Source organism: Typha angustifolia, chromosome 1 (assembly GCF_048772165.1).
Source record: "Typha angustifolia cultivar Huaian chromosome 1, ASM4877216v1, whole genome shotgun sequence".
In the NCBI taxonomy this organism is placed as follows: Eukaryota; Viridiplantae; Streptophyta; class Magnoliopsida; order Poales; family Typhaceae; genus Typha; species Typha angustifolia.
In genome coordinates, this window is record NC_133239.1 from 3,002,798 (window position 1) to 3,026,817 (window position 24,020).

Sequence of the window (24,020 nt, forward strand, 5' to 3'; positions counted from 1 at the left end):
CACAATATTGTAGTTCATGTTTGATGATTATTTGCGATACATCACCAGTATTTGAGACATTTGCTCAAGAGGACAAGTTCTACAAGTTTATTGTCTTCCTAAATATCAATGCATCATTGCCATATCTTAAATAAGCTTTTCTTATGATCGTCGCTAAATGCATGCCAATATGATGGTTTGGCAACATCTAGCTAAAGACGTATCAAGGAAATAGAAACTATTGCTTCATTAGCATAGCAAATTCCATTGGGTTTTGTTTTTCACTTTACTACATTGAATTTGTACAGAATCTGACTGACATTCTTATAGAGAAGTCATCATAAATTATTTGTCTTTCATCTTCAAATAACTCCATGGTTAGCACTGGCATTCTGCGTCATGCTTTAACATTGACTGAAGTGAATCAAGTTTCCTCTGAAAGTCACCTGGGGAAATATCGGAAAAGCGGCTCAATCGGCATTTGCGTGCCATCTATAGGTATTGTTGCCAGCATCCAGCAAACAAGGACTAGTAAGGGTACCATCTCTTCTACTTGTAACTTTCATGGTCAAACAATTTCTGAAGAATGGCCTATCAGAACAGAAAGAGGATTTCCATTTGTTTAGAAGATATATTATAAGGACAATAACGATTAATGACATTAATGACGAAGAAAGTATTCACTCTGAGGCGACTACATCATCCAACTTAAGTAAGAGAACAGTCTTTTTAGTAGGATGAGATGAAGAAACTCACTGGGCAGGCAGAGTTTGACTTCAGACCATGATACAGTTCATGGGCAGAAATTAGAAGCTTCACAGGACGAAACTCAATGGGTTGATTCCATCCTTTGCTATCTGTGAAGCTGATCAATTCCCGATCTAGAAGGTGTTCAAAAGCCTGCAGAAAAAAATATTATATTATTTTTGATATTCCAATAGCAATGAGAAAACTGGGCGCTCCTCGATAATTTTTATACTGACCCGTAAACAAACCATATTTGCATAATTGTCAGAGGTCTTATAGGCATCGTGAATAGCTTTATACTCTGAAAAAAAAACTGTTGAGTTGAACTTTTGCTAGAGTTGATTGTAAAGAGAACAAGATAGATTCCTACCTTTCATTATAGAAGTGAAGTTGTACGAGTTTTTCTCTTTAAATTCTAACCTCTCCATGCAGACCAAGATATAGAGCTCCAGAATGGAAGCTCCTGCTCAAAAAATGTTTCAGATAAACAATCATGAGAGAGCCTATTTCTGAAATACAGAGATTAAGAATAAACAATTCTCATGTAAACAACAGCTGCTTTCTATGTTCTCCAAAATAGTAATACATCCCTCCACACATACAACTCTACGCACAACATCTTAGTGCTAACTAATATCGAAAAATAGGTGATAAGTAATCTTCAAACTGAAGGTGCTCTCTTTAGCAGGCATACAATGCACCAAGTGATGTGAATGTTGATGAAACTTGGTTTATACTTTATATTCGTATCCTATCAAATTTATGCAATTCTCAGGCTTAGCAGTGTGGATCCTTTATTCCTAGAAGCAGGCATACTCAGGGTTGCTGTGAGAAATATCCAGCTTATCCAGATAAGAGTCAGCCATCTCAGCTGAAATATATATGATGAATCAAGTAGGCTATCTAATAGCCTGGCCAAATGGACATCCAAAGGTGTGGCAAAAATACCAGAGAAGGTACAGGCAGCTTGGTGGTTAGAGTAAGTGGCAGGCAATATAAACTTAAGACAGAAATTTCTTGATAAAGGATTGAATCACTAAAAGAGTACAACCAGCTGACAGGAAAGAATTTGATAGGATCAATATGGTCCAATTAAAGATAATGGTTCGCACTCTCACAGCAAGTCAACACATGGATCATGTTGACAAAATAATTACCACTGTAAAAGGTGTGTATAGATGTTTCAGTTAAATGAATGAAGCAAGACAACTATCCACAGTGCAAGTCAAATATAAGAGTGGCAAACCTTGCAGCGCATCAATCTTGGGCTGTCTTTGCGTGCATAGATGTGCACTCTTGAAGTTTTCCAATGATAGAAATCCAGAGTCCATATCGATACAAGACACGGCCCTAAATCTGAAGACAAATACTCTCAAGATAAATAATGATATTCAAGCACACGTCATGATGTTACAAAAAAGTAAATGATATTTAAAACTTACAGAAACCTCAAAAGGTTGCTGATTGTGCCATCAACATCCAAGAGTGAATTAAGAATCTCTTTGAACTTCTTATCACTAAAAATATTCTGCAACCTGTCAAGGGAAGCAACTTGATTGTGGCACTATAGGATGCTAAGTGAATTGTCTTTGATTTTTGCACTAATATCCCTGAACTTCATATTCTCCAAACAATGTGGATAGAGCCATAGAAAATATTCATTTCATAGGATTCACTACTACAATTTCAGGACTATAAACGGCAAACCTAGTATTAATGCCTCATACAAAGTTGTGTCTTCCATAGCCTTCCTAGTCAAAACTGAGAAGTCCAATCAACTAACAGGAGTAAGAATTTTCTTATATTGTTATTATAGTATATTTTTGCATTATTTGTAATTCTTCTTAGATATCTTAATCACTATTAGTACAACTCCTACTGTTCTCAAATTATCCTATCATTCACTCTTGCCAATGAAAACAAACATCATGCTAGTAAAGTTCTAAAGGATACGGAGAGCCTTGAATTAAATTCACTAACATACTTTGGAGAGAAACTCGATTCTCTCGGTAGATATAACAAGTGTTCAATCAACCTGCATATCATCTCAAAGTTAGACAGTTTTAAAAGATTCTGGCCTAATCTTAACAATACACATACAAATTAGACTAAGAAGAACCCAGAACCTACCGTTGTATGTCCTCTGCTGGAGGAGGAATAAACAAAATCTTCCTATGAGAGAACCGAGACCTAACTCTTTTCTCTAGGAGCTGGTCTGCATCCTGCAAAATAGACAGAGTATCAAGTGAGACACATTAACTCAGAACTTATTACATGCTTTCTCACTTACAGAATTTTTATATAGGTTCTACTTGTGCACATTCATGCAAGATATCGCTAGAGTACTGATTTTAATTGGATCTTATGTCTTGCTTTGTGAGAACTGCCCAAAATAGGTACTTAACTTGAAAGCTTCATGTTTTGATAAATAGATATTAGTGTCATCATTAACTCTGTATCCAGCTTAACTTGACTAGGACTGGATCTAAATATGAATATACCTTTGTAATCTATATCTGATACATTTATTATCCGGGCCATTCAGATTAGAATATGGCTGGATTAAAATTATAAATTGGAAATTGAAGCAAATTTACATATAAAGAACATACAAGTACTAAACTACTAATTTGCATGTGCAAAGTTTCTAACTATATAATCTATACTGGTAAAAACATACAAAACTAAATTATTTCGACAAACTATAAATGAAAAAAGAAAAACTAATAGAAAGAAGTAATAAATATCTTATAGGATGAAGCAAAAATAAAGATAAAGTCAAATATTTTGAACCTTCTATTAATATAATCAGTAAGCAATAGAAAAAACTATAAGAATTTTGAGATTCATATCCGTCTTAATCATATTTTATTCGAGTGATTCATTAGGTAATACAGATCATATTCCAGCTCTACTGCTCCTAGAAATGTACAATCTTGTGTGAATTATAATATAGAAAACTAATTTGAATTTAAACATCTATTGTTTAAGAATAAATTCCAACTAACCACATCAAAGTAAGCTGTTACTAATGATACATAAAGTAGAAAATAAATGGCAACAGAAATTTAAGACCTCATACCAAGCGACAACTCACACCAATGACTACAGCCTGGGACGTTAAAGTTTGCAATGCATCTAGCAAGCTATAAAGCAGCCGTTGCTTCCCCTATACATGCAGAAGTTAACTCCTTGTGTCAAACATAATCTGACAATAAATTTTACAATAAGAAAAATGAGAAAGTTCTCTGTTTCTATACAAATAGTTTGAATTATAAGGGATTCAGTTTCAGAAGCACGACTATTGCTTACTGATTTTTTAACATTAAAATCTAACAAAATTGATTAATAGGACATCTACCTACTTATAAATTAGATTGATAATAGTTATAGACAAGGAAATGGATTAGGGTATAAAATAAAGTCATATATATATATATATGTAGGATAACAATATGTACTTGTGATCAACCTGAGTGAAGAGGTCAAACTCATCCAACACAAAAATAACGCCCTTGTGAGCTAATCCACACTCCCTGCCAAAAGAACAACGGACCAAGTTGTCAACTGAAATGAATTTTCTGAAAATGAAGTTGAACTTCATACTTACCGTAGCATATCAATCATGAACTGAGAGTTGTCATCAGATGAAGCCTAGAGAGAATTTAGATTGTTATCCTGTAAATGCACCAAAATAGTCCAACCTTCGTAGAACAAAACTACAATAGGTATTGACTACCTACCATTTTCGAGAATAATAATTGATTTTCCAAGCACAATTGCCTAGCGATTTCCTTCAAAATCAGAATCCAGATAATGCAATCAGATTTACAGCTGAACATATTTCGAGAAAGTTGAAAGCAAAGAAGCAATAAACATAAGTAAATGGCACAAAACATGGATAGAGGGCAATAAAAGATCTTAGAATTGATGCAAGATAAATAATAGATAAGTTGATACACTAATTTGTTTGGTTACTGTAATAATCATAATTGCAAACAGATCTCAATTTAAAACAACAAGTAGGGCTCCGTAATATCAAACCTTGAGGGCAGAGTTATCATCACTATGCAGCAGCCCATTCAACCTGATCTGCAGCAGCGCAACGAATTTCCTCCATTAAGTTACAATAAAGCAATTTTACAATCATACTAAAGAGAGAAATATATCTACAAGAGAAATACCACAGAAATCGCATCAGGGTGTTCCATCTTCAAATCCTCGAGAACTAAATCGACTACCTAAAACAAAATAAACAAGATCCGATCTTTCATCAATTTTCCCAAGCGCGTCGCATCTAAAAAACTCCCTACGTGCAAATTACTCCGGCAAAGTGAAATTACAGCTGCTTTCCCGGATCCACGGGGGCCAAGGAGGAGAACGGAGTTGTTGCAGCCCTCGGAAATGGAGGTGGAGATGAGGAACTTGAGCTTGCTGGCGAATGGACGTGATGGAGTGATCAAAGATCTCAAGAAGACTAGAATCAACACCCAAGAGAGGAATGGGATGAAAATATTGAATTGGATACCTATAATTGCTCTCCGGAGAGGATTTGAAAGCGGAGTGGACGAAGCGAGTGTCGCAGAGCCGTGATCGGAAGAGGGCTAGGGATTTCTCGGCCGCCATGACTGGAATAATTTGGCGGGAAACATTCTGGTCTTATATTTCAGCAATAAGCACGTGCCTTGCGCGTGTCAGAATGTTTTTTTTTTTTAAGAAAGAATGGTTTATTCAAAGAAGGGGTTTCAGTTTTGGAGAAGTAAAAAACCCTAGAATAGAGAAGACGACCTCGTGGAGGACTGATGTCTAAAGGAAAGAGAAGACTCGATCTTGCACAATTTCTCGACTCGCAAATCGAGAGCATCAATGAGTCGTTTCAGGTAGTCGATTGCAAAACCCTAATCCCCATTCTCATAGTTGCTATCTCGGCGTAAAACTGGCATTTTTTTTAATGCTTCGCAGATGATGGAGGCGTCCGCACCCGCGCCCTCGACTCTTGAGAGGGTGGATTGGTCTCAAGTCACCAAACTTGGTGATGAACTCTCTAAACAAGCAACAGTTGGTATACCATTTGTTTGTTCGCCTCTCTGTTCTTGTTGTTTGGAATTTTGGTATCAATTTTTGAGTTTGGAATTTTGGTATCAATTTTTGAGTTTGGAATTTTGGTATCAATTTTTGATTTTGTCTGATTTAATGGATAAATCACATAAAACATAGAAATTTTGTTGGAGCTATCTCATGGATAGATTCCTAGATAAAGAAACACCATGCTGTTATTAATGTAATTATGCATTAGCATTCCCTACCCAAGAATTTGAATATTAATACCTAGTTAAATATCTTCTTGTCAATATCTCTGCTAATATTGGCATTCTCGGGGCCATGAAAGAAATTCTTGATTACTTCTCATTGATTCCGTGAATTATGAACTCCTGAGAAATGCAAAACAGAGATGAATAATCTTTGAAGGATGATGGAGAGTTGGAGAGAAATGATTTTTTCTTTTCTTTTGACAGAAGACATTCGTGCCATTTCGTTTAGAAACTTAATTACCTCCCAGCCTGCAAAACACTGCCGGAGAGCAACACCCCCAAAAAGTTCCACATGACCACCACAAACACAAGCCACACCAAAGTACCGAATCAAAATGACAACCCAACCACTATCACAGCTACACAACAAAAACTCACGCAACAACTACATTGGAGGCTAGGTTTATTTAATTACTAGGGTGTTGAATAACTGATCCATCTTTTCATATCTAGGATGCTTATTGGTATTATTTTGAATCTTTAACATGAAATATCGGGATGGAATATGATAGTGTACACTTTTAGATCTGTTAGAGGTTAATTCTTTTATTATCTCTTCTGGGCTATTTTCCTGTGTTTGGAATTTCCATTGTAGATTGTGTTTGGATAGTGCTTGTTTTGGCTGACCTGTGGGATTACATAACCTTCAAGATGGAGGTTAATTAATATAATACATTTGTAAGAATGAAACACATAGATATGGAAGATGCAACGTTCCTCAAACACATTATATTTCATCTCATTCAGATCATCTAGTGCACACAAACAAATTCCCACTTGCTATTTGACTTTGTGACTTTCTGAATTCACTTATGATGGATGGGCACAGTACATGATAGAGATTGTATGCACTGACGATCCCTACAAGCAGTTGCATAATGTAACACAAGCCTGATTCCAGAAACATCCAAACACCGCATCAATCTGCAATCTGTTTCCGCCAATTTGCTCTGATATCATCTGATGCAAGCCAACCGAACTAGCCCTTAGTTTATCAATTCTAACTGCAAATTGTCTAGAAAGATATGATTGCTTTTGATACATTTCATCTACGTAATCATGCTTATGGCTACTACCAAGTCAAACGGGAATGTTTGGCACTACGTCATCATTTTTTCATGTTAAGTACATCTCATGTTTATAAGATGAAATTTGTGTCATATTTGTGAAGTGATAAAGTGATAAGAATAACATCATAATACAGAATTATTACTACTATGTTCTATTTAAAAATGTATGATTGAATGCAATAGATATGATACCATGCAGCTGGAATGCTTTGGGGTGGAGAAGCACCTGATGCGAAAGCATTGAAGGAGAACATGAGTACATATTTCAATGTGCTTCAGGGATTTATTTTAATTTGCTGTGGTACTACAGTTGGTGCTGGGCCCACCCTCCATAAGTGCATCCATAGTTCTGCGAAAAGAGTTGTGGATTGCAGCCTTTCATTCTTCAGGGAAGCTGTCTCCTCTTATGGTATGCAAATCTATCACCTGCGAACTTTTCTTTTAAGTCAATCTGTATGAAAAGAATTGGCACATTTCAAGTACCTGGTCAGATCTATGCCGCAATATAACTCAAAAAGGGATGACAGTTTGTCAGTTTATATTGTGAATTATTGCCACCTATCTTTACAAGATATAGTCAAACAACTCAAATCAACAGTCAACTCACTTAAATCATTTTGAAACTAGAGCAAACCCTGCACTCTCACTTTTTCTTATTTTCTTTCTTCTGTAAGGCAGACTCAATCAATGATTCAATATCTAGGCTTCTGCCATGGCTGCCTAACATTTTATGCTGACTTATGTTCAGAATCTCCTAAAAGATCATCATTGCCAAAGCTAACAGGAGAAGTTTGGGAAGCATGCACTGCCCTCAAGAAGGCCCCCTCCACAAATTATACTGCCATTGGCCGGGCAATGACTCAGGTGGCTGTATATGTTAAGGACATCCTACGAGAGATGAAAGAACTCATTGCACATGTTGACTCCCCTGGTGATTCAGCAGATAGAACTTCCAATGAAGCTCTTGATACCCACAGCCCTGGTGATTCAACAGATAGAACTTCCAATGAAGCTCTTGACACCACCTGTGGGTCTGAGCATGATGAAGATGACAATCTTTCTCGTGATGAGATCACCATCGTCCAGTTAGTCATCAGCGTTGCATCCAATACACTGGCAGTCATAAAAGAGGTCATCCGATTTGTTACTGGGTTGCTCAAGTGTTCAGGCCATGAAATTAGGACTCAGGACATTGTTGATTCCTTGGAAAGATTGCTGAGCTTCTGTCAGGAGATGGCAGACCAAGTTAATGATCTGGGAGCTTGCGTTTACCCGCCGCAAGATGTATCTCAGATGAAGTCGATGATAAAAATTATGTACGGTGTAATTCGCGGGATGTGCAGGGAAGTCGAGTGTCTTGGCGGCTCACCGGAGGCTGTTTTTGGAGCCTTTGAAGGATTTGAGAGCTCCTTAAAAGAACTGGAGTCTGGATTGGGTGATGATGACCTAGTAAATGAACTAGAGAAGCTTTCTGTGTAGCATCTAATGTATTAATTATGTAGGGATATGTAAACTAGAATGAGAGGGCAAAACAAAGCAGATGGGCAAATGTATTTTGAGGCTTTTGGGATAAACAATTGTAATTTATGAGGTAGAGAAGCTAAATATTGGGAGAATTCAAATATAATTCCTAATATTTGCTAGGATGGGATCCTTTAATTCGGATGTTCTATATTACTTAAAAAAAACGTGCATTTATATATTCTCCCCTGCTTTTTTATATATTTGCATATTGGTCCCCCTTATTGAATGTTTGTGTACAAGTCTACCCCTCACTTCTTCCTCCTCTTCGGACCCAAACCCTAACCCCACTTAAAACCCAGCCCGTTGCTTCATCGGAGTGAAAGCTTTACACTATCTAGTTTACAACGATGAGCTCCTCTCTCCTTCGATCCGCTCACCGCCTCCTCTACCCCAAGCACTCGTACCCAATCCAAGCCCTGCGCCGCCTCTCCCTCCCGGCGAAGGCGGCGGAGGCCGCCGCGGTCGGGGATCTCGAGCCGTTCGACCAGCGGAAGCTCCCGAGCAACTACGACCCCTCCACGTTCGACCCGTCGGCGCCGGCGAACCCACCTTCCGACCGAGTCTGGCGGCTCGTCGACGAGGTCTCCGCCCTCACCCTCGCCGAGGTCGCGGAGCTCACCTCCCTCCTCATGCAGCGCGCCGGCGTGGAGGAGCCACCGGAGATCGGGATATTGAACGCAGGCGGCGGGGGAGGGTTCGGTGGCGGCGCGGGGGCCGGCGGGGCGGCGCAGGGGAAGGAGGAGAAGAAGGCGGAGAAGACGGTGTTCGAGCTAAGGTTGGATGCGTTTGACGCGGCGTCCAAGATCAAGGTGATCAAGGAGGTGCGGGGGTTCACGGATCTCGGGCTCAAGGAGGCTAAGGACTTGGTGGAGAAGACGCCGACGGTGATCAAGCGAGGGGTCTCGAAGGAGGAGGCAGAGAAGATCATCGAGAAGATGAAGGCTGTCGGTGCCAAGGTTGTAATGGAGTGATCAAGAAGAGGTAACTTTTCTCTGGATTTTGTTGACTTTGGTATGAATTAGGTTGCAAATTTGGATTGTCTTTTTTCTTTTTCCTCTTCCTCCATGATTGTGGCTTCTTATGCATCTCTGGTAGGGGTACTTGATCAAAGGAACACAAGGATTTTTAGTGCATTAGATGCATGGAGCTTAAGGAGTTCTCCACCATGCACTTCTTGTGCTTGTTATTAATGTTTCACACATTAGGTAAAGCCAAGATGATGGTGGATTGATGCATTTCGAGAAAGAAAATTCAAAGAATTATCTTCTATTTTTCTTTTGAGAGAGAAAATGCATGTTTCTCATGATTTTTATTTAAAATTTAAGGCCCGCAATAAGTGAGTCACCTTTTGTGAAAACGTTATTCTGGTGTAATCTGAAGCTAGAAATAAATACGCCTTGAGATAATTTCAAATCAAATTTCTCATATTACTTTGATTTCATGCTTGAAACACCATCTCTTCCTTTATGAATGACTTATAATTGGGTAATGCATTTCCTTTAATGGTCCAATTTTTTTGCTCTCTGTAGTTTGCTGAGTAGTGAATTCTAATCAATTATTTTGAGACTTGAGAGGACTCTACTTGTTGGAGTTTTTACCTGGCGCTATAAGTGAGAATCAAATCAAGATCACTGATATTGTTGAGACATTTTCCTCCTTCAATTTGATTTGTTAGAAATACTTGTGAAGGGACAGTTTCGCCGTTTGCCTGTGATACAAAGTATTAAGTTCCAAATATCCTGCATACTACTGTTAAGATTAGAATATTAGATGCAACTCACCTAAAGGATTGCAGCACAGTCATAGATGGAAAATGTTGTCATAGCAGATATGCCCCTAGCTGTTCATGCTCCCTAATTAATAAGGATACATAACTCCAAACAATTAGTTATATTTCCGTAATTATGGATACATAACTCCAAAGAACTAGTTATATTTCCTCCTCTAAAGCATGGATACTTTGTTTACTTTTCTGCACTAGTATTTAATACGTATTGGATACTGATATGGCTTGATATGTATCTAATACGACTGGAAGAGTATCGAAATTTAAAAAATTAATTTTAATTTTTCGATACAGCTCCAATACAGTGGGATACGACTCCAGTACATTTTTTAAGTTATTTGGATTCTAGTGGGTCAGGTTTGCAATAAAAATGTGTCTTGAAACAGTTAACTAAAATGAGGCGGGAAAGGAGCTCTATTCATAATATTACTTGTCACTATCTATTCATAGATGAATTAATTGGAGCTCGTGAATGTCACTGTTGTACATTAGTTTTATATTTATACTTTCTATGTCCATGTTAGAATTGATGTCGATCTATAATATGAGAAACTTAGGTTTTTCTAATGATGAAACTTATTAGTGGATAGTGCATGAACTTATTTAGTGTATGTATTATCTAATGAGATGAAACTTATTAGTGGCTAGTGCATGAACTTATTTAGTGTATGTATTATCTAATGATGAAACTTATCTAGTGCATGATGTACAAACATATTTAGTGTATGTATTATCTGATGACAGAACTTGGGTCTTTTATGAACTTTTGGAGAATGATATGCATTTTTTACCGTATGATATATTGGTTGGCAATAAATTAGAAATATATTTTTTATCAATTTATTTATTGCCATATCTATTCATATCCTATGTTTTTTTTATGAACTTACTATATCCCCGTATCCGTATCGCCATATCCTCGAATCCCTTATCCATTTCTTCGTAGATTTCCTCGTTAGAAGATTTGTATAGGAATAGGCTGAAATCCTCGGGCCCAGGTTTGTACTACATCTTTTTCTAGTTTACCATTTTGTCAATATCATACAAGTATGCAGTTTCATTATTCATAGTACATCAGTCGGTCGTCTACACTTTGCTTTCCTCCATCAGGTAGCTCTCCATGATCTAACTATTGCACGTATAGTTAGTTGATTGAAAATTTTGTATATCTTAGTTTAAGTAGTAGAAAGGAATCCTTTTTTTTCTTAATACTCAGGTTATCAATAATATTTTCCTCTTAGTTCTTGGAAGATGCACAAGACACGAGCTTAATTGTGATAACATTCTGGACTTATTCAAATTTTCAACCGTATCAAGGATAGTGAGCGGAAGTAGCAGAATGAAGGAGAATATTTTCCAAATAATTTTCTCTAATGTGTACATGTTGTTCTACCTTCTAATATATTTTTTTTCCAAATAATTGTCTTATTTCATAAGAGCTAAAATATGGGGCGATTAAGACGTATTCTCTAGTTCCAGGTCAGAGCTTCGCTCGTCTGTGAACATGGACAAAAATATTAGCAGTATTGCTCTATTTTAAGAGAGTGAAAACTTAACAGTGGGACAGTTAAATCAGTGCTACTAGGATTTAAGTTTGAAAATACTTAATTCGATATGAGCTTTCTTAATCAATAAAACCCACGTTTATAACCTCGTGGAGCCTAAATACAAACATCAAATGGAGCCAAAACTCCATCAGCAATAGTATTATTTGTGTAATATTCTCTTTTTCTAACTGCTTAGGCGATGTAAATCCTACCTCTGACCTGCTTAGAAGGAAAACAGTTAACTAGTATTCTGAATAAAAGTAGATTCAAAGAACTACTACGCCAGCTCGTTTAGATTCACTCTGCAGTGGTAGTTTTTCTGTGAAAACTCGCTCCCTTGCATTGTTTGCCTGCAATTTATGTAACAAGAGAGATAGTCAGCAATTATTTCAAGAATTTATATAGCAACTATTCATTAGAGTTCATCAAGGACTGCAATGTCTCCAACAAGATATGATTATAGAGGATTTGCAGGTAGAGGAACAAACCATTTGTTGCCAATTTGTGAAGCTTGTTATCAAAGAGAGAAGAACTGTCTGAGTTACAGAGCCACAGACTATACCCATCCAAAGACCCCTTCCACCTATATGCAGTACAAACCCCAACAAAACAGCTATAGGGATTCCAATCAGATAGAAAGACCCAAGATTAACATATGCACCTAAGTGCTGCCACCCACATCCTCTAGCTACACCTGATGCAAAAAAGTTTAACACATTATTAAGCATAGAGGTACCATTCTTTCTTTTCGAAAGAAAAGCAAAATTATAATTGTAAACTTTCCAATTTGATACTATTATGATCTGCGGATGATGTTGCGATAATTAGCTAAACAATGTGCACAGTGTGTTTGCTTGTGGAAATAGGAAATCTTGCCCATATTTACATTAAAGTACTGTGGTGATTCTCATGCTTCTTTTATCATGCTTTGACGCTAGAGATACCGACATATTCTTCTAGGAGTTTAAGTACAAATAACTCAAAATTTGAATTGTGAAAAGCTATACAAGTTGAAGCTAGTTTAGACTTTCTAGGATTACTGATCAGTGTTTACTAACAGTTATTGCTTATGTAATTGTTGAGCCTGTTATATTGACTTTAGAAATGATTTGAAAATTTGCCTGTTGTAAGAGGAGCAAATAACAACCAAGTAATGCAGAGGGATGCATATGAAGTTAAGAACATCTCAAATGAATATTACATGCTTGAGCAGCCAGCATAAACTGAATAATAGCACCTCAAAGAAAAGCTGACATGGAAGGAGGAATATATAACCTGAGAGAACCCCTTGCAGACTATCTGTGATCACAGAGATGCACACCAAGGGAACCATTTTGGTGACATAGTTTATGACCTCCATCTCATTGCTGTAGGCATAGCCCACAATTTTTCTCAAGGCTAATAGGGTTCCGCTCACAAGAGCAGCCTCTGAAACTGCAAGAAGCATCACGACACGAACTGCTGATCGAGCTCTTCCAGGGTTCCCAGCACCTAACTCGTTTGATACTCGTGTACTATTTCATAAGAAGCAACACTCGTACATATAGTACCATACTGATGAATAGGCAATTGAATGCAAGTCCATTTAAGGATGTGAAACTTGTGCTTACCTTGCAGCAGCTCCAAGTCCATATGGTATTGTATATAGCAATGTGATGCTTGTCAAGCTGCCACAAGGATGAAACCAATCAAAGCAACATACAATTAGTCAATTATACATCATTTATCCAGTTCTGGGTGCTTCATACCAAATTGAAAGAACCGAGGTTTCAAGCTCAGGATTAGGCAACAGTCCTGAGAGAAGGACAAGCAGCTCAAAGGACCACCATTCCAGACTGCGACCAAATAACCAGAAAATATCTATTAACTGCAGGTGAACTTTTTTTTAAATAAAAAGAACATAAAACACTCGCGAGAAAACAACTGTAATTACCATATCATCACTGCAGATGGCAGGGCTATTCTTAGGAACTCCCCAACTCCTCTAAAAGCCTCGCTTGAAAAGGGCGAGCGAGTTGCTTTACAAGAATCCGAGTATTTGATGTACACTCCAAGCATTAGGACATTCAACCAGTATGATATGCTTATTGACAAAGCAGCACCGGTGTTTCTCAAGCTGGTCTTGAATACCATTACCCAACATAGAGGAATGTGAAAGCATAGTGTTGTAGCACAGATTAGGAGCATTGGAATGATTAGGCTCTGGGACTGGAGGAACTTCATAAGAGGTTGAACTGTTGCATAAGCAAACAGGCCAGGGATCATCCAGATTGCATACTTCCCTGCCTCGATTGAGATCATAGGGTCTTGGCCAATGAAGGAGAGAATTTTTCCCATTGAACACCATAGAAGAGAGATGGGGACACATACTACTAGAAGTGTAACTATGGCCCTGTAGGTGTGGATTCCCAGCTTCTGGTACTGTTGTGCCCCATAAGCTTGCCCACATAGAGTTTCCAAACCACATGCCATTCCTAGCTGATGGCAAAAGTGAGTCATGCCAAGTAGCCAGCAAATATTAACATATAGAGCACCAAAAAAGCTTTAATGACGATCAAAATGTAAAGTCATATAGCTGAAATGTGTCCCATTGCTTCCTTTTAGACTTCTACATGTCCAAACAAATTAAAAAACTTCCACCGCAAGCACTTGATGAAGATGACAATCTTTTTTAGTATAAAAAGTTGTGGGACCAACATAAATGCTACCCAGAACTCATCAGCAAAAGAGATGATGATCAGATGAATCTTTTGAAGAGAACTGGAGTTGCTGATGAATATTCTTCTACCAAAAGTGGTTTATCGAAAGCTTTGAATATTTACTTATACAGTTCATATGCTACCAGCATATCAAAGCTAGATGGAACTTGTCTTCAAATGAAAGAGTCCTACGATCAGTTTCTTCATAAGTGGAACAAGGAAAAATAGTAACTTAAATGATATAATGTGATCCACAAAGCAACTAGTGAATAATAGAGGTTTTTCTTAATAACTTCTTTCCAAGAGAACCAAATGGTGGTTGACAAAAGAATTGGCCCTGCCTCTCCACTCCTAATTCTTCCCATCTTTGACTAACCACCAATTTGGAAAATAAAAAATTACTATCCGAGAGCTTCTTCCTATAAATTGAAACATATTAACTACTCGAGTTCTGAGGCAAACTCTAGCATCACACAATGTGACAAAGTCAATATCCGGAACCATTAAATGCTGGATGAATGGAACAAGTCACACAAATGTCTAAAGTTGGCATTTTTATTCCATGCCACAGCTGCAGAGTTACTATCAAACACAATTTTTTTATAAAAAAAAAATCAAACCGGTCATTGTAATACCAAATCGTCCGTTATTGACCACACATTAATACTGAGACGATAATATTAATTCCCAAATCAGGATCGATCAAGATAGTAAAAGACTTATTCGAGAATAAGCTATTAGGTATTCGATCGGTTCGAATAGGTTTAGGGAATAGGGGGCGACTCACGAGGAGGCTGAAGCCGGTGACGCTGGTGAGGGACGTGGCGATTGCGGCGCTGGATAAGGCGAGCTCGCCGAGATGCCCCACCATCATGTTGGAGATCACCTGGATCATGTACTGCGATAGAGTCACCGCCACCATCGGCGCCGCCACGTACCCCAGCTTCTTCCCCTCCTCCATGAGCTCGCCGCCGCATATGCTCGCCGCTCCACAGCACCACCACCTCCTCCTCTCGTCTCCTTCCCTTCCCTCCTTTGGTGAGAGCAACGCTGCCTCCACCTCACTCTCCATCTCTGGAATGATAGAGATTAGAGAGAGTGATCTCTCTCTCACATCTGTTTGGTATAATTATAGAAAGATAAAGATCTATATCACCATATGAAAAACAATATTTTCAAAGAACACCCTACGTTTTCGTTATTTTCCGTTTAACACGATATTTCGTAAACAAACCTCTTTCTAAATATAAAACGGTAATTTAGAAATTCTAGAAGTAACCTTTGATTGATATCCGTAGTCTACAATGTCATGTGAAAACTATAGAGAAAAATAAAGTTTAAAAAAATAGAAAATTTTATAAATAACACCCTATATTTTATTTATTTTATCATTTATACTCTGTCTTTCAAATTTTATTTTTAACCGGATTTATAATTCTTATTTAAGACTCTTCGTTAATTTAAATAGTACTAACAAAAAAATTATATTATAATATATAAATTATTGATGCCTTCTTTAAAAGAGTAGAGACGAGAAAAAAATCTTATCGATATCAGTTAGTCAAAATAACGATAGAATGTTAAATAATAATTATATAAAAAGATAAGCGTAAAAAATAAAGTATAAATTATAAAATAAATAAATTATTAAGTGTAATTTATAAAATATACTAAAAAAATTATTTTATTCACGCGAAAAGTTTAGATTCGAAAGCTACGTGATCAAAAGTTCACCAAATTCTAATCGAACGGGTCAGATAAAATTTTAGGGATTATTTTGGATCAAGGAAAACGAAAAAGATTAAAAGAAAAAAAAATAACTAGAGAGAGAGAGTGAGAGAGAGAGAGAAAGCAAATGAGAATTGACGTGGGATGTGATAAAGAAGGCAGCGTGCCTTTTTTGGGTTGTCGTATTGCGCTGAGCTTCTGTATGAAGGAACCAGACATGCGACGTGTAATAAGACAAAAGGAAAAGACTGGACGAGGCGGCGGATCGTCGAACTTTGGCTTTTGTTGGTCGGAGGCTACGGCCCCACTGCTACTCGAACCCACGGGTCTTCGTAGATCTTATGAAAAGCAAGCTGGATGAATAAAATAAACAATATTAATAGAGGGAAAACTATAATAATATATATATATATATATATATATATATGCATACCACGGCTACTTGTAATTAGGGGTGTAAGTGAGCTGAGATTGAGTGAGCTAGACTCGGCTCGGCTTGGATCGATACTATTTTTGTTTTGGCTCGAGTTTGCTTCAAGTCGGAGAAGCTCGACTTGACTCGACTCGAGCCTAGCTCAACGAACCTCGAGCTTGGCTCGCTAGCTCGTGGGCTAAATAGGCTGGGGTTGGGCTATTACCAAGTGCGTCTCACAGGAGGAGAGGAGCAAAAGACGACCTCTATGACAAGTAAGGTATAGTGCCTTTTGTTTTTTCCTTTTTTTTGGACTCACAAATGCCCTTGTCACGTTCTATGAACCAAGAAAAAATTAATTTCTTAATCTTTGTCATAGATTGATCCTATGAATTATAGAGGAAAGAGTCAATATTTGCCCACAATGCCTTTATTTATTCATTATGGTTGTCGTCGAATAGTGAAGAAAGAGATGATTGATGACTTGCTGTCGATGTCGCCTTCATGGTAAAGATGGGGTTTCGGTGGTCCAGTGGAGACTAGAGGATTGGTCGTCAGTGCCTCGATGGTGAAGATAAAGATGATTGTCGTTGGTGCCTCGATAGTGAAGAGGGAGATGGTCGTCTTTGGTAACCAGAGAAGCTAGTGGGGTTTCAATGGAGAAGAGGGTTTCAATAGAGGATTTGGGCCTTTGGGCAGTGCCGATCAAGATAGGTAATAGGTTTGGGGAGAAAGCTAAGGTTTTCTCTTTATCTATATATATATATATATATATATATATTTATATATATATATATATATTATCAACCGTTGGATCTAAAATCCGACGGTTCTAAATCATATATTTATATATAATCAAACCTAATTGAGTCAAGTCTAAGCGAGCTAATACTAGCTCAGCTCAGCTCGATAGCTCTTTCGAGCCTAATTTTTGGGTTTGACTCGGTTCATTTAGAGCTCGAGCCAAGCTAACCAAGCCAGCTAGCCTTACAAGCCACGGATATTTTTTGACGGAACTACTTGTAATAAGAGGTCGAGTTAGTTAGCCACCTATTTCCATAACTTTTGTGCTTTCTATGTGACCGAATCAAAGTAGGCTACAACTTTGGCAGCTCTGGAGCCTTTTTTTTTTATTTAGCTCTACAAACTATGGGGTTGGGCTCTTGAATGTTTTCAGCCCAATAAGAAGCCACCCCCCTCCCCAAACCTCCTCGTACCTATGTCAAGTGGCAGCCCAAACACAATATGTTGGACTTCTTTTTCTTCCCCTTTATCTTGTTTTATTGAAGCCCCTATAACTTTTGGGCATGGTTCCCTCTAGTTTTCCATCCTTCTTGTATAAGGATACATGGAGGATAAATTTTGATATATATATATATATATATATATATATATATATATATATATTGCACCCATTTTGAGATAATATTATACTATTTTTTGTGCCAAAAGCAAGTATAATATTATTTGGAAAATTTATCATAAAAATACTCACCGTCTTGTCTTTATTGAAGCCCCTACAACGTTTGCTTATAATATTTCAAAAATACTAGCATCCGATGAAATAAAAGAATATTTGATTACTTTGAAAATTATAAAATAAAATAAGATACTTAAAATGTCTCTCGTCTGATTTTAAATTCCGTTTGTTTTTCTTTTATCCTACACAATAATCGTCAAAATATTTTTCAGATTTTATGCACAAAATTAAATAATAATTTTTTTAATTAAATATTGTATCTATTAATATAATATTTGGAAGTACATTCTTGGTACAAATTATGAGCTAATCTTAATTTTTATTTTTATTTAGGTTTTTGGTAGTAAGTGAGTTATCACGGTATCTAGTAATCACCGAGTTGTTTGAGATAACTTAGACCTAATTTTAGATTTATTATTCCTCTCTAATTTACTAATACTTCATAGGAGTTGGATTACTAACTTTAAATTAACATTTCAATAAAAGATGTTAACATCTTTTTAGCTTTGTAACTAAAATAAGAATAACTACAATAAGTCAATCCACTTGGGTTAGTTTGGATTCGGTAACAGATGAATTACAAGTGTTCAACTATTATGATCATATCTGAAATCCAAACATAAGAGACCTATGAGATTATAGCAGTGTGATAATAATTAATAATTAATTCGTGCTCGAGATTAGTCAAAAGAGATCAATAGAATTAGAACACACAATTATAACTATTAGACATGCATGATTGATATGTTATCATTTGCACCTATCTGAATAGAATTAACGTGCACTGAATCTCAATCCATATTTATACACGAATATTGGCATGTAAAAGATTTTCATATGTTTTTTTTTATTGCAAAGACTAGATTTTAGACTCAGATTTTTTTTTAATTAATGAATTTATTATTTTGTTAAGATTTTTTTTTAGTTGCGGATCCAATCATGCAAACGTCTTTAACGGATCCTGAATCGATCCAATAAAATCCGACCCACTTAAACCGTACCTCACTGCGACAAGCCGACATCTACGACTTCCTCCAAAAACCATCCCTTTTTCCGCCACTAACACACAGCGCCGAGCTCGGTCTCTCTCTCTCTCTCTCTCGGAGTAGCAAAGAAGAGATGATAAAGAGGCGTTTCTACAAGCAAGACCATGGCGATAAGAGCGCCTCGTCCTCTTCTTCTTCCTCATCGGAGTCCGAATCCGACTCCGATTCCACTCCCCATGTCGAGGAGGAAGTAGAAGAAGAGGAAATAGGAGGAGGAGGAGGAGGAGGAGAAGAAGCAATTGGAGGAGATGATGAGAACCAGGAGCCTCTGTTGCCTTCGCCTGGTGGCTTTCTTCTCATCCTTTTTTTCTCTTTTTTGCTACTTCTTTTCCAGCTTTCCCTTCACGTCTTGATGTATCGGGAATGGGGTTTGGACGGTTTTCTTTTATAAGAGGGCGGTTGATAATGAGGTCTTATTAGGAATTAGGTTTGGTTTGGGCATTCTTTTATTGCTTGTTGATAGCAGATGACGGTGGGCGGTAATTTCTAGGTTTATGTTATTGATCTACTTGGTAATGGGGATTGTATGGATGTGGAATTTAATATTTTTATTTCGTACATATGCATTTGGTAATTTGGTTGTGATGCTCGTTTCTGCTCTTGTTAGTCAGTGTTGTATTTGCGTTATGGTGATATATATGTGTATATATTTTTTCCTCGTGTTTTTGACAGGTTCAGGATATGAAAGCGAGGATAGCTCTGGAAATGATGTTGACGGAGAATCCACTGGTAATTTTTGGTTTTTTTTTAGTTATTCAAGTGTGGTCTTTGAATGATTATTTCTGAAGTGGTTCCTCCTTTTATCTGGTTAGTTTGTGATATGGAATCTAACCTTGTTTACTTGAATAATTGGCATTACATTGTTTGGTTTCATGTTTGGGCTATATGCAAATTACCTATCCTAGAGCTTTAACCAAAAAAATCCACTGTTAGAATACATCTGTGTTTAGGTGATTATACACCTACAGCGGTTTGACCTAAGTGTGGTCTGGTACCTGATATGTTGTAAGCTTATGTATCTCTATCTCTACTCCCTCTGTGATACAGTTTCAAGTTACAACATTTTAGTGTTTTTCAATCCATTGATTCATGGACTCAGTTTTTTTCTTCTTTTTTGCATGACCATTTACAATTATTATAGTTTAAACTTTAAAATGCAAAAATATGACCATTTATCATAATTGGAGTCTTCTTGGATGAAAGTTTGTGTTAGACATCTACCTTGACATGCCTTGGATGATAAATCACAGGTAGACCCTTAGGGCTTTCTGGCTATTCACCATGAATTAGTAGAAGAAAGAATCAGTGAAGTCCCTAGGATGGATTGAACTTAACTTTGAGCCTATGACTCTAGGTTTGGAATTTCCTTAGTAAAGGGGGATATCCTGGTGAATGACATAGGGATAAATTTTTTTTCTCAATCAGGATCTGTGACTGGATTAATCAGAGATGCTCATTTATAAGAATAGTTAGAAAATAAAATACTAGAGCAAAGAAAGACCATCGTCAAGTTGTTTCTTTGCCGTCATCTCTGGAATTCATAAAACCCAATATCATTTTTCTAAAGACCAGCAGTCTAGCTCCATTTCCTGGATCAGTGTCAACAATATGGGTTAGCTCCTTCAAGTCGATCCATAAGTTGGATTGCAGATATCTGGTCATAAAGGTTGCATTTCAATGATTGAAATAATTGTCTAAAAATTCCATCAATGCTAATTACCATTTTACGATCCAACAATAGAACTTACTTAGTGAGTCATCTCTTTCTAAGGGTGGACATTCTTCTTGGAACATTGTGGATGAAACACCAGGAACTGTACACTTTGAGAGTCTAAGAGAATATCAGAACTATTATTTCGTATTATTTCGTTAGCAAAATTAACTTCTTTAAGCAGATTGAGTTATTCTGAGAGGTGACCTTAACCTGTGTCAGCTTGTCATATTTCTAATTGGATTTCAGCTTTATGAGCATGAAAGGACTCATCAAGCACTAATGATTGGTCATTAACATAATGGGACCATACATACTTCATGATGCTTCAAATCTGGAGAGTGTGGTTATCTTGGTAATGATGCATCCAGGCCTTTAGGCTGCAAATAGAAGGTTTGCAGAGAGAAGAGAAGTTAGAAGGTAAAGTATAAAAAATGGAATAAGTAGGTGAAGAGAGAAGGTGATGTTGTTTTTGAATCCTCATCTTCCAGCCAATTGGTCTTTTTGCTATTAATTATGGGCGTTGTCTCGCAAGGGCTCAAGTATCACAGAATTTCAAAGTATGAGAAATGATGGTATAAACTATTATTCCTGAAGCTGAAAAGGAATTTGATATTTTTTTCTTTCACTTCTCCCCCAATTTTTGTTCTATTAAGTATTAACTTCTTCTTGTGTTTTGAGCTACAGTTTGATAATCAAAAGATGGAGCATATGTTCTTGCTCATTTTGAGCAGATAAGATAAAAATGTATTAGCTGCTCCTGATCTGAGATCTTATCATCACATCTAGAAGCAGTTGCTTTCGAAACCCTCTGCCCTATTCCTCTGAACTGCTTACTTAAGGGTCCTTTCTGCTCCACCCATAAAAGATTATAGCCTTTTTCAGGTAAAATTGTCTAGATGTTTTTGCTCAGACATCTTTGAGTGACTTGATATGATAAAATTTTTGGTTTGTAAATGTTTACTTCCTTCGGCGGTTGGAGGATTAACAATATAACCACTGTATTGAGCTTAGCTTGACATGTTGTGTACTGAGTTGCATTTTTCTTCTATTTTTAATATCTAATAGCATCTTAATACTTATTCCTTTTTTTCTGATTAGTTACTAACTTTTTTGTTGTATAAATCATTATCACTTTCTTTTTATTCCTTTTCCTAATAACATATGAAATATGTTGTGCTCTATTTATCATTTACTGAGGATTGCTGCTTTGCAGATATCTCACAAATACCATCTTTAAACTGTGAACAGGTTTGCTTGTTAATGAGGAAGAAGAGAGCTTGAAGAGAGGTGATAAGAACCATAAAAATGACCATCTGACTAATGAAGTTTGTCTTAAAGATTGTCAGTATGAAAATGCTGGAAAGAATGCCCCTGCCATAGATGACCCTACTGAACCTGATATGGCCAGTTATATATTGAAATGTAAATCAGTGTTTAAGTGCAGACTCTGTCCCAGAATTGTCTGCTTAAGCGAGGAAACAATTAGGGTACATCTTAAATCAAAGGTAAGCAATATAGAGTGGCTTTTGTCAGTAAGCAAGAACTTATTGGATGGGGTTTATGCTGCTTTCTCCTAGTTATATGATTGTTTGCCATCAAATTACCTGCCATGTTTTCTTTTTAATGGTTCAGCTCAATTATCTTTTGCACTCGCTAATAGACATTTCCCGTGCCCATAGAGACACGCCCGATCCAAGAAGCTACTAGGAGAAGGAAGGCTTAAGCTGATGCTTAATAGTGATGGTGAACTTGAGGAAGACCAAGAAACCCATGCGGAAAGATATGCTCGAACTATGGCGCTTGCTCAGGTACTCTCTGAGTACATCCACTGACTGTCTATCTGACAAAATAATAATGTTCAAAATTTCAGTAGTTCACCCGTTTTTATTGAGATTATAACATGCCCCTTTTTCTAATTTGAAATATCAGGAACAGGATGCTCCCAAAAAGAAAGATTCGGGACGGCAGCGGCAGAACCGAAGAAGGAAAAAGGTAAGCCTTTTCTCTCGAGCGCTGCTGGACAACTCACCAATCGTAGAACCAGTTATCATCGTGTACAAATATGTGATAACTTACATGGTATATGATGCAGAGGTTGAGAAATCATTCTGAGAAGAAGCAAAAGCCAGAACAGCCAACAGGGAATCCCAAGAAGCGCCGCATGACAAATACAGAGGGTTGAATGGAGAATCCTCCCATGGCTGCAGAAGTTATCCTGAACTACGAACTGCTAGTTCTAGTGGTTTACGTGGATCAAAGTACCTTCCTCTCCGGGATGGATAGGAAAGTAAACCAGCCTTACTAATTGTTGTTTATCTCCACCTATGAGTGAAATTTTGAGTCCATGGCTTCTAATTGACTAATTTGACAGGCAATTTGTTTTCTATAATCATTTCCAGCAGTTCATTTATGCAACACTTAAAGAAAAGATTCCAACTTTTATAGTATTGGCTTCTACTCCATGCATTTTAGTATCTGGTTAGTGCTGATGTAGTTCTTTGGTTTGTGGGTTGTTGACAAACCTCCAAGGTGATTATTTTTCTGATACCATGCACTGTAAGAAAGTATTGTGTTACACTATGTATACTGAACATGTACGATATGAATTTGATGCCCGAGAGGTTTTCCAAGACATGAACCATAATTACCACTTAAGACTGGATAACATGATCCAGCTATAAGGCGATCGATGTGCTCTATTTTGTCACTTGATTCAGTTACCATTTCTTTACTATGTTCATCATTTATTCACTTCCATATATTTTGCTGTTTCGTTATTGATCTTAGGCCTTGTTTCACTTGTGAAATACCAGTAGAAGAGCGTTAATGTTAATATAAGTTATTTTAATGTATAGTTGTCTTAACTATAATTTAAGTGGTTGCTATTTACATGCTATCTAATTTAAATTATTTTTTAAAAATTATATAGAATAAGATGAGAGAATATTAAAATTAAATATCAAAAGAAGCTAAATT

At 37.0% G+C, this 24,020-nt stretch overlaps 5 protein-coding genes across 12 annotated transcripts; 3 read left to right on the forward strand and 2 right to left on the reverse strand.

Moving 5' to 3' along the window:
• Positions 1 to 2: 2 nt before the first annotated feature.
• Positions 3 to 5,467, reverse strand: LOC140766076 (origin of replication complex subunit 4). Of its 4 annotated transcripts, none has more exons than XM_073105495.1 (16): positions 5,255 to 5,467; positions 5,070 to 5,160; positions 4,911 to 4,967; positions 4,771 to 4,818; positions 4,470 to 4,520; positions 4,337 to 4,380; positions 4,199 to 4,262; positions 3,824 to 3,895; positions 2,857 to 2,948; positions 2,680 to 2,761; positions 2,169 to 2,254; positions 1,973 to 2,082; positions 1,097 to 1,189; positions 963 to 1,027; positions 736 to 879; positions 3 to 570 (listed from the first exon to the last, which is right to left on the reverse strand). In XM_073105495.1, exons 1-16 carry the CDS (start codon positions 5,350 to 5,352, stop codon positions 529 to 531), a joined length of 1,239 nt encoding a protein of 412 aa, XP_072961596.1. In that variant the 5' UTR covers positions 5,353 to 5,467; the 3' UTR covers positions 3 to 528. The 4 variants fall into 4 exon arrangements, with proteins under 4 accessions (XP_072961596.1, XP_072961604.1, XP_072961590.1 ...); XM_073105489.1 differs by having other exon boundaries at positions 4 to 570; positions 3,809 to 3,895; XM_073105503.1 differs by lacking the exon at positions 2,680 to 2,761 and having other exon boundaries at positions 2,169 to 2,261; positions 3,809 to 3,895.
• Positions 5,466 to 8,753, forward strand: LOC140766099 (uncharacterized). 2 transcript variants are annotated; one of them, XM_073105521.1, is made up of 4 exons: positions 5,466 to 5,606; positions 5,689 to 5,788; positions 7,308 to 7,517; positions 7,857 to 8,753. In XM_073105521.1, the coding sequence occupies exons 1-4, from the start codon at positions 5,529 to 5,531 to the stop codon at positions 8,585 to 8,587; spliced, it is 1,119 nt and encodes a 372-aa protein (XP_072961622.1). In that variant the 5' UTR covers positions 5,466 to 5,528; the 3' UTR covers positions 8,588 to 8,753. The 2 variants fall into 2 exon arrangements, with proteins under 2 accessions (XP_072961622.1, XP_072961632.1); XM_073105531.1 differs by lacking the exon at positions 5,466 to 5,606 and having other exon boundaries at positions 5,686 to 5,788; positions 7,292 to 7,517.
• Positions 8,754 to 8,864: 111 nt separating this feature from the next.
• LOC140766111 (uncharacterized) lies at positions 8,865 to 11,848 on the forward strand. Of its 3 annotated transcripts, none has more exons than XM_073105562.1 (2): positions 8,865 to 9,613; positions 11,635 to 11,848. In XM_073105562.1, the coding sequence occupies exon 1, from the start codon at positions 8,980 to 8,982 to the stop codon at positions 9,601 to 9,603; it is 624 nt and encodes a 207-aa protein (XP_072961663.1). In that variant the 5' UTR covers positions 8,865 to 8,979; the 3' UTR covers positions 9,604 to 9,613; positions 11,635 to 11,848. The 3 variants fall into 3 exon arrangements, with proteins under 3 accessions (XP_072961663.1, XP_072961654.1, XP_072961646.1); XM_073105553.1 differs by having other exon boundaries at positions 11,660 to 11,848; XM_073105545.1 differs by lacking the exon at positions 11,635 to 11,848 and adding an exon at positions 9,728 to 9,922 and having other exon boundaries at positions 8,866 to 9,613.
• Positions 11,849 to 12,007: 159 nt separating this feature from the next.
• On the reverse strand, positions 12,008 to 15,793 carry LOC140766025 (protein DETOXIFICATION 14-like). Of its 2 annotated transcripts, none has more exons than XM_073105417.1 (7): positions 15,452 to 15,793; positions 13,899 to 14,443; positions 13,714 to 13,800; positions 13,576 to 13,632; positions 13,241 to 13,479; positions 12,454 to 12,653; positions 12,008 to 12,315 (listed from the first exon to the last, which is right to left on the reverse strand). In XM_073105417.1, the coding sequence occupies exons 1-7, from the start codon at positions 15,734 to 15,736 to the stop codon at positions 12,232 to 12,234; spliced, it is 1,497 nt and encodes a 498-aa protein (XP_072961518.1). In that variant the 5' UTR covers positions 15,737 to 15,793; the 3' UTR covers positions 12,008 to 12,231. The 2 variants fall into 2 exon arrangements, with proteins under 2 accessions (XP_072961518.1, XP_072961510.1); XM_073105409.1 differs by having other exon boundaries at positions 12,454 to 12,659; positions 15,452 to 15,792.
• Positions 15,794 to 19,318: 3,525 nt separating this feature from the next.
• On the forward strand, positions 19,319 to 23,491 carry LOC140767003 (uncharacterized). Its single transcript, XM_073106740.1, has 6 exons — positions 19,319 to 19,614; positions 20,003 to 20,059; positions 22,293 to 22,549; positions 22,724 to 22,852; positions 22,974 to 23,036; positions 23,137 to 23,491. Exons 1-6 carry the CDS (start codon positions 19,404 to 19,406, stop codon positions 23,224 to 23,226), a joined length of 807 nt encoding a protein of 268 aa, XP_072962841.1. The 5' UTR covers positions 19,319 to 19,403; the 3' UTR covers positions 23,227 to 23,491.
• The last annotated feature ends 529 nt before the right edge of the window (positions 23,492 to 24,020 follow it).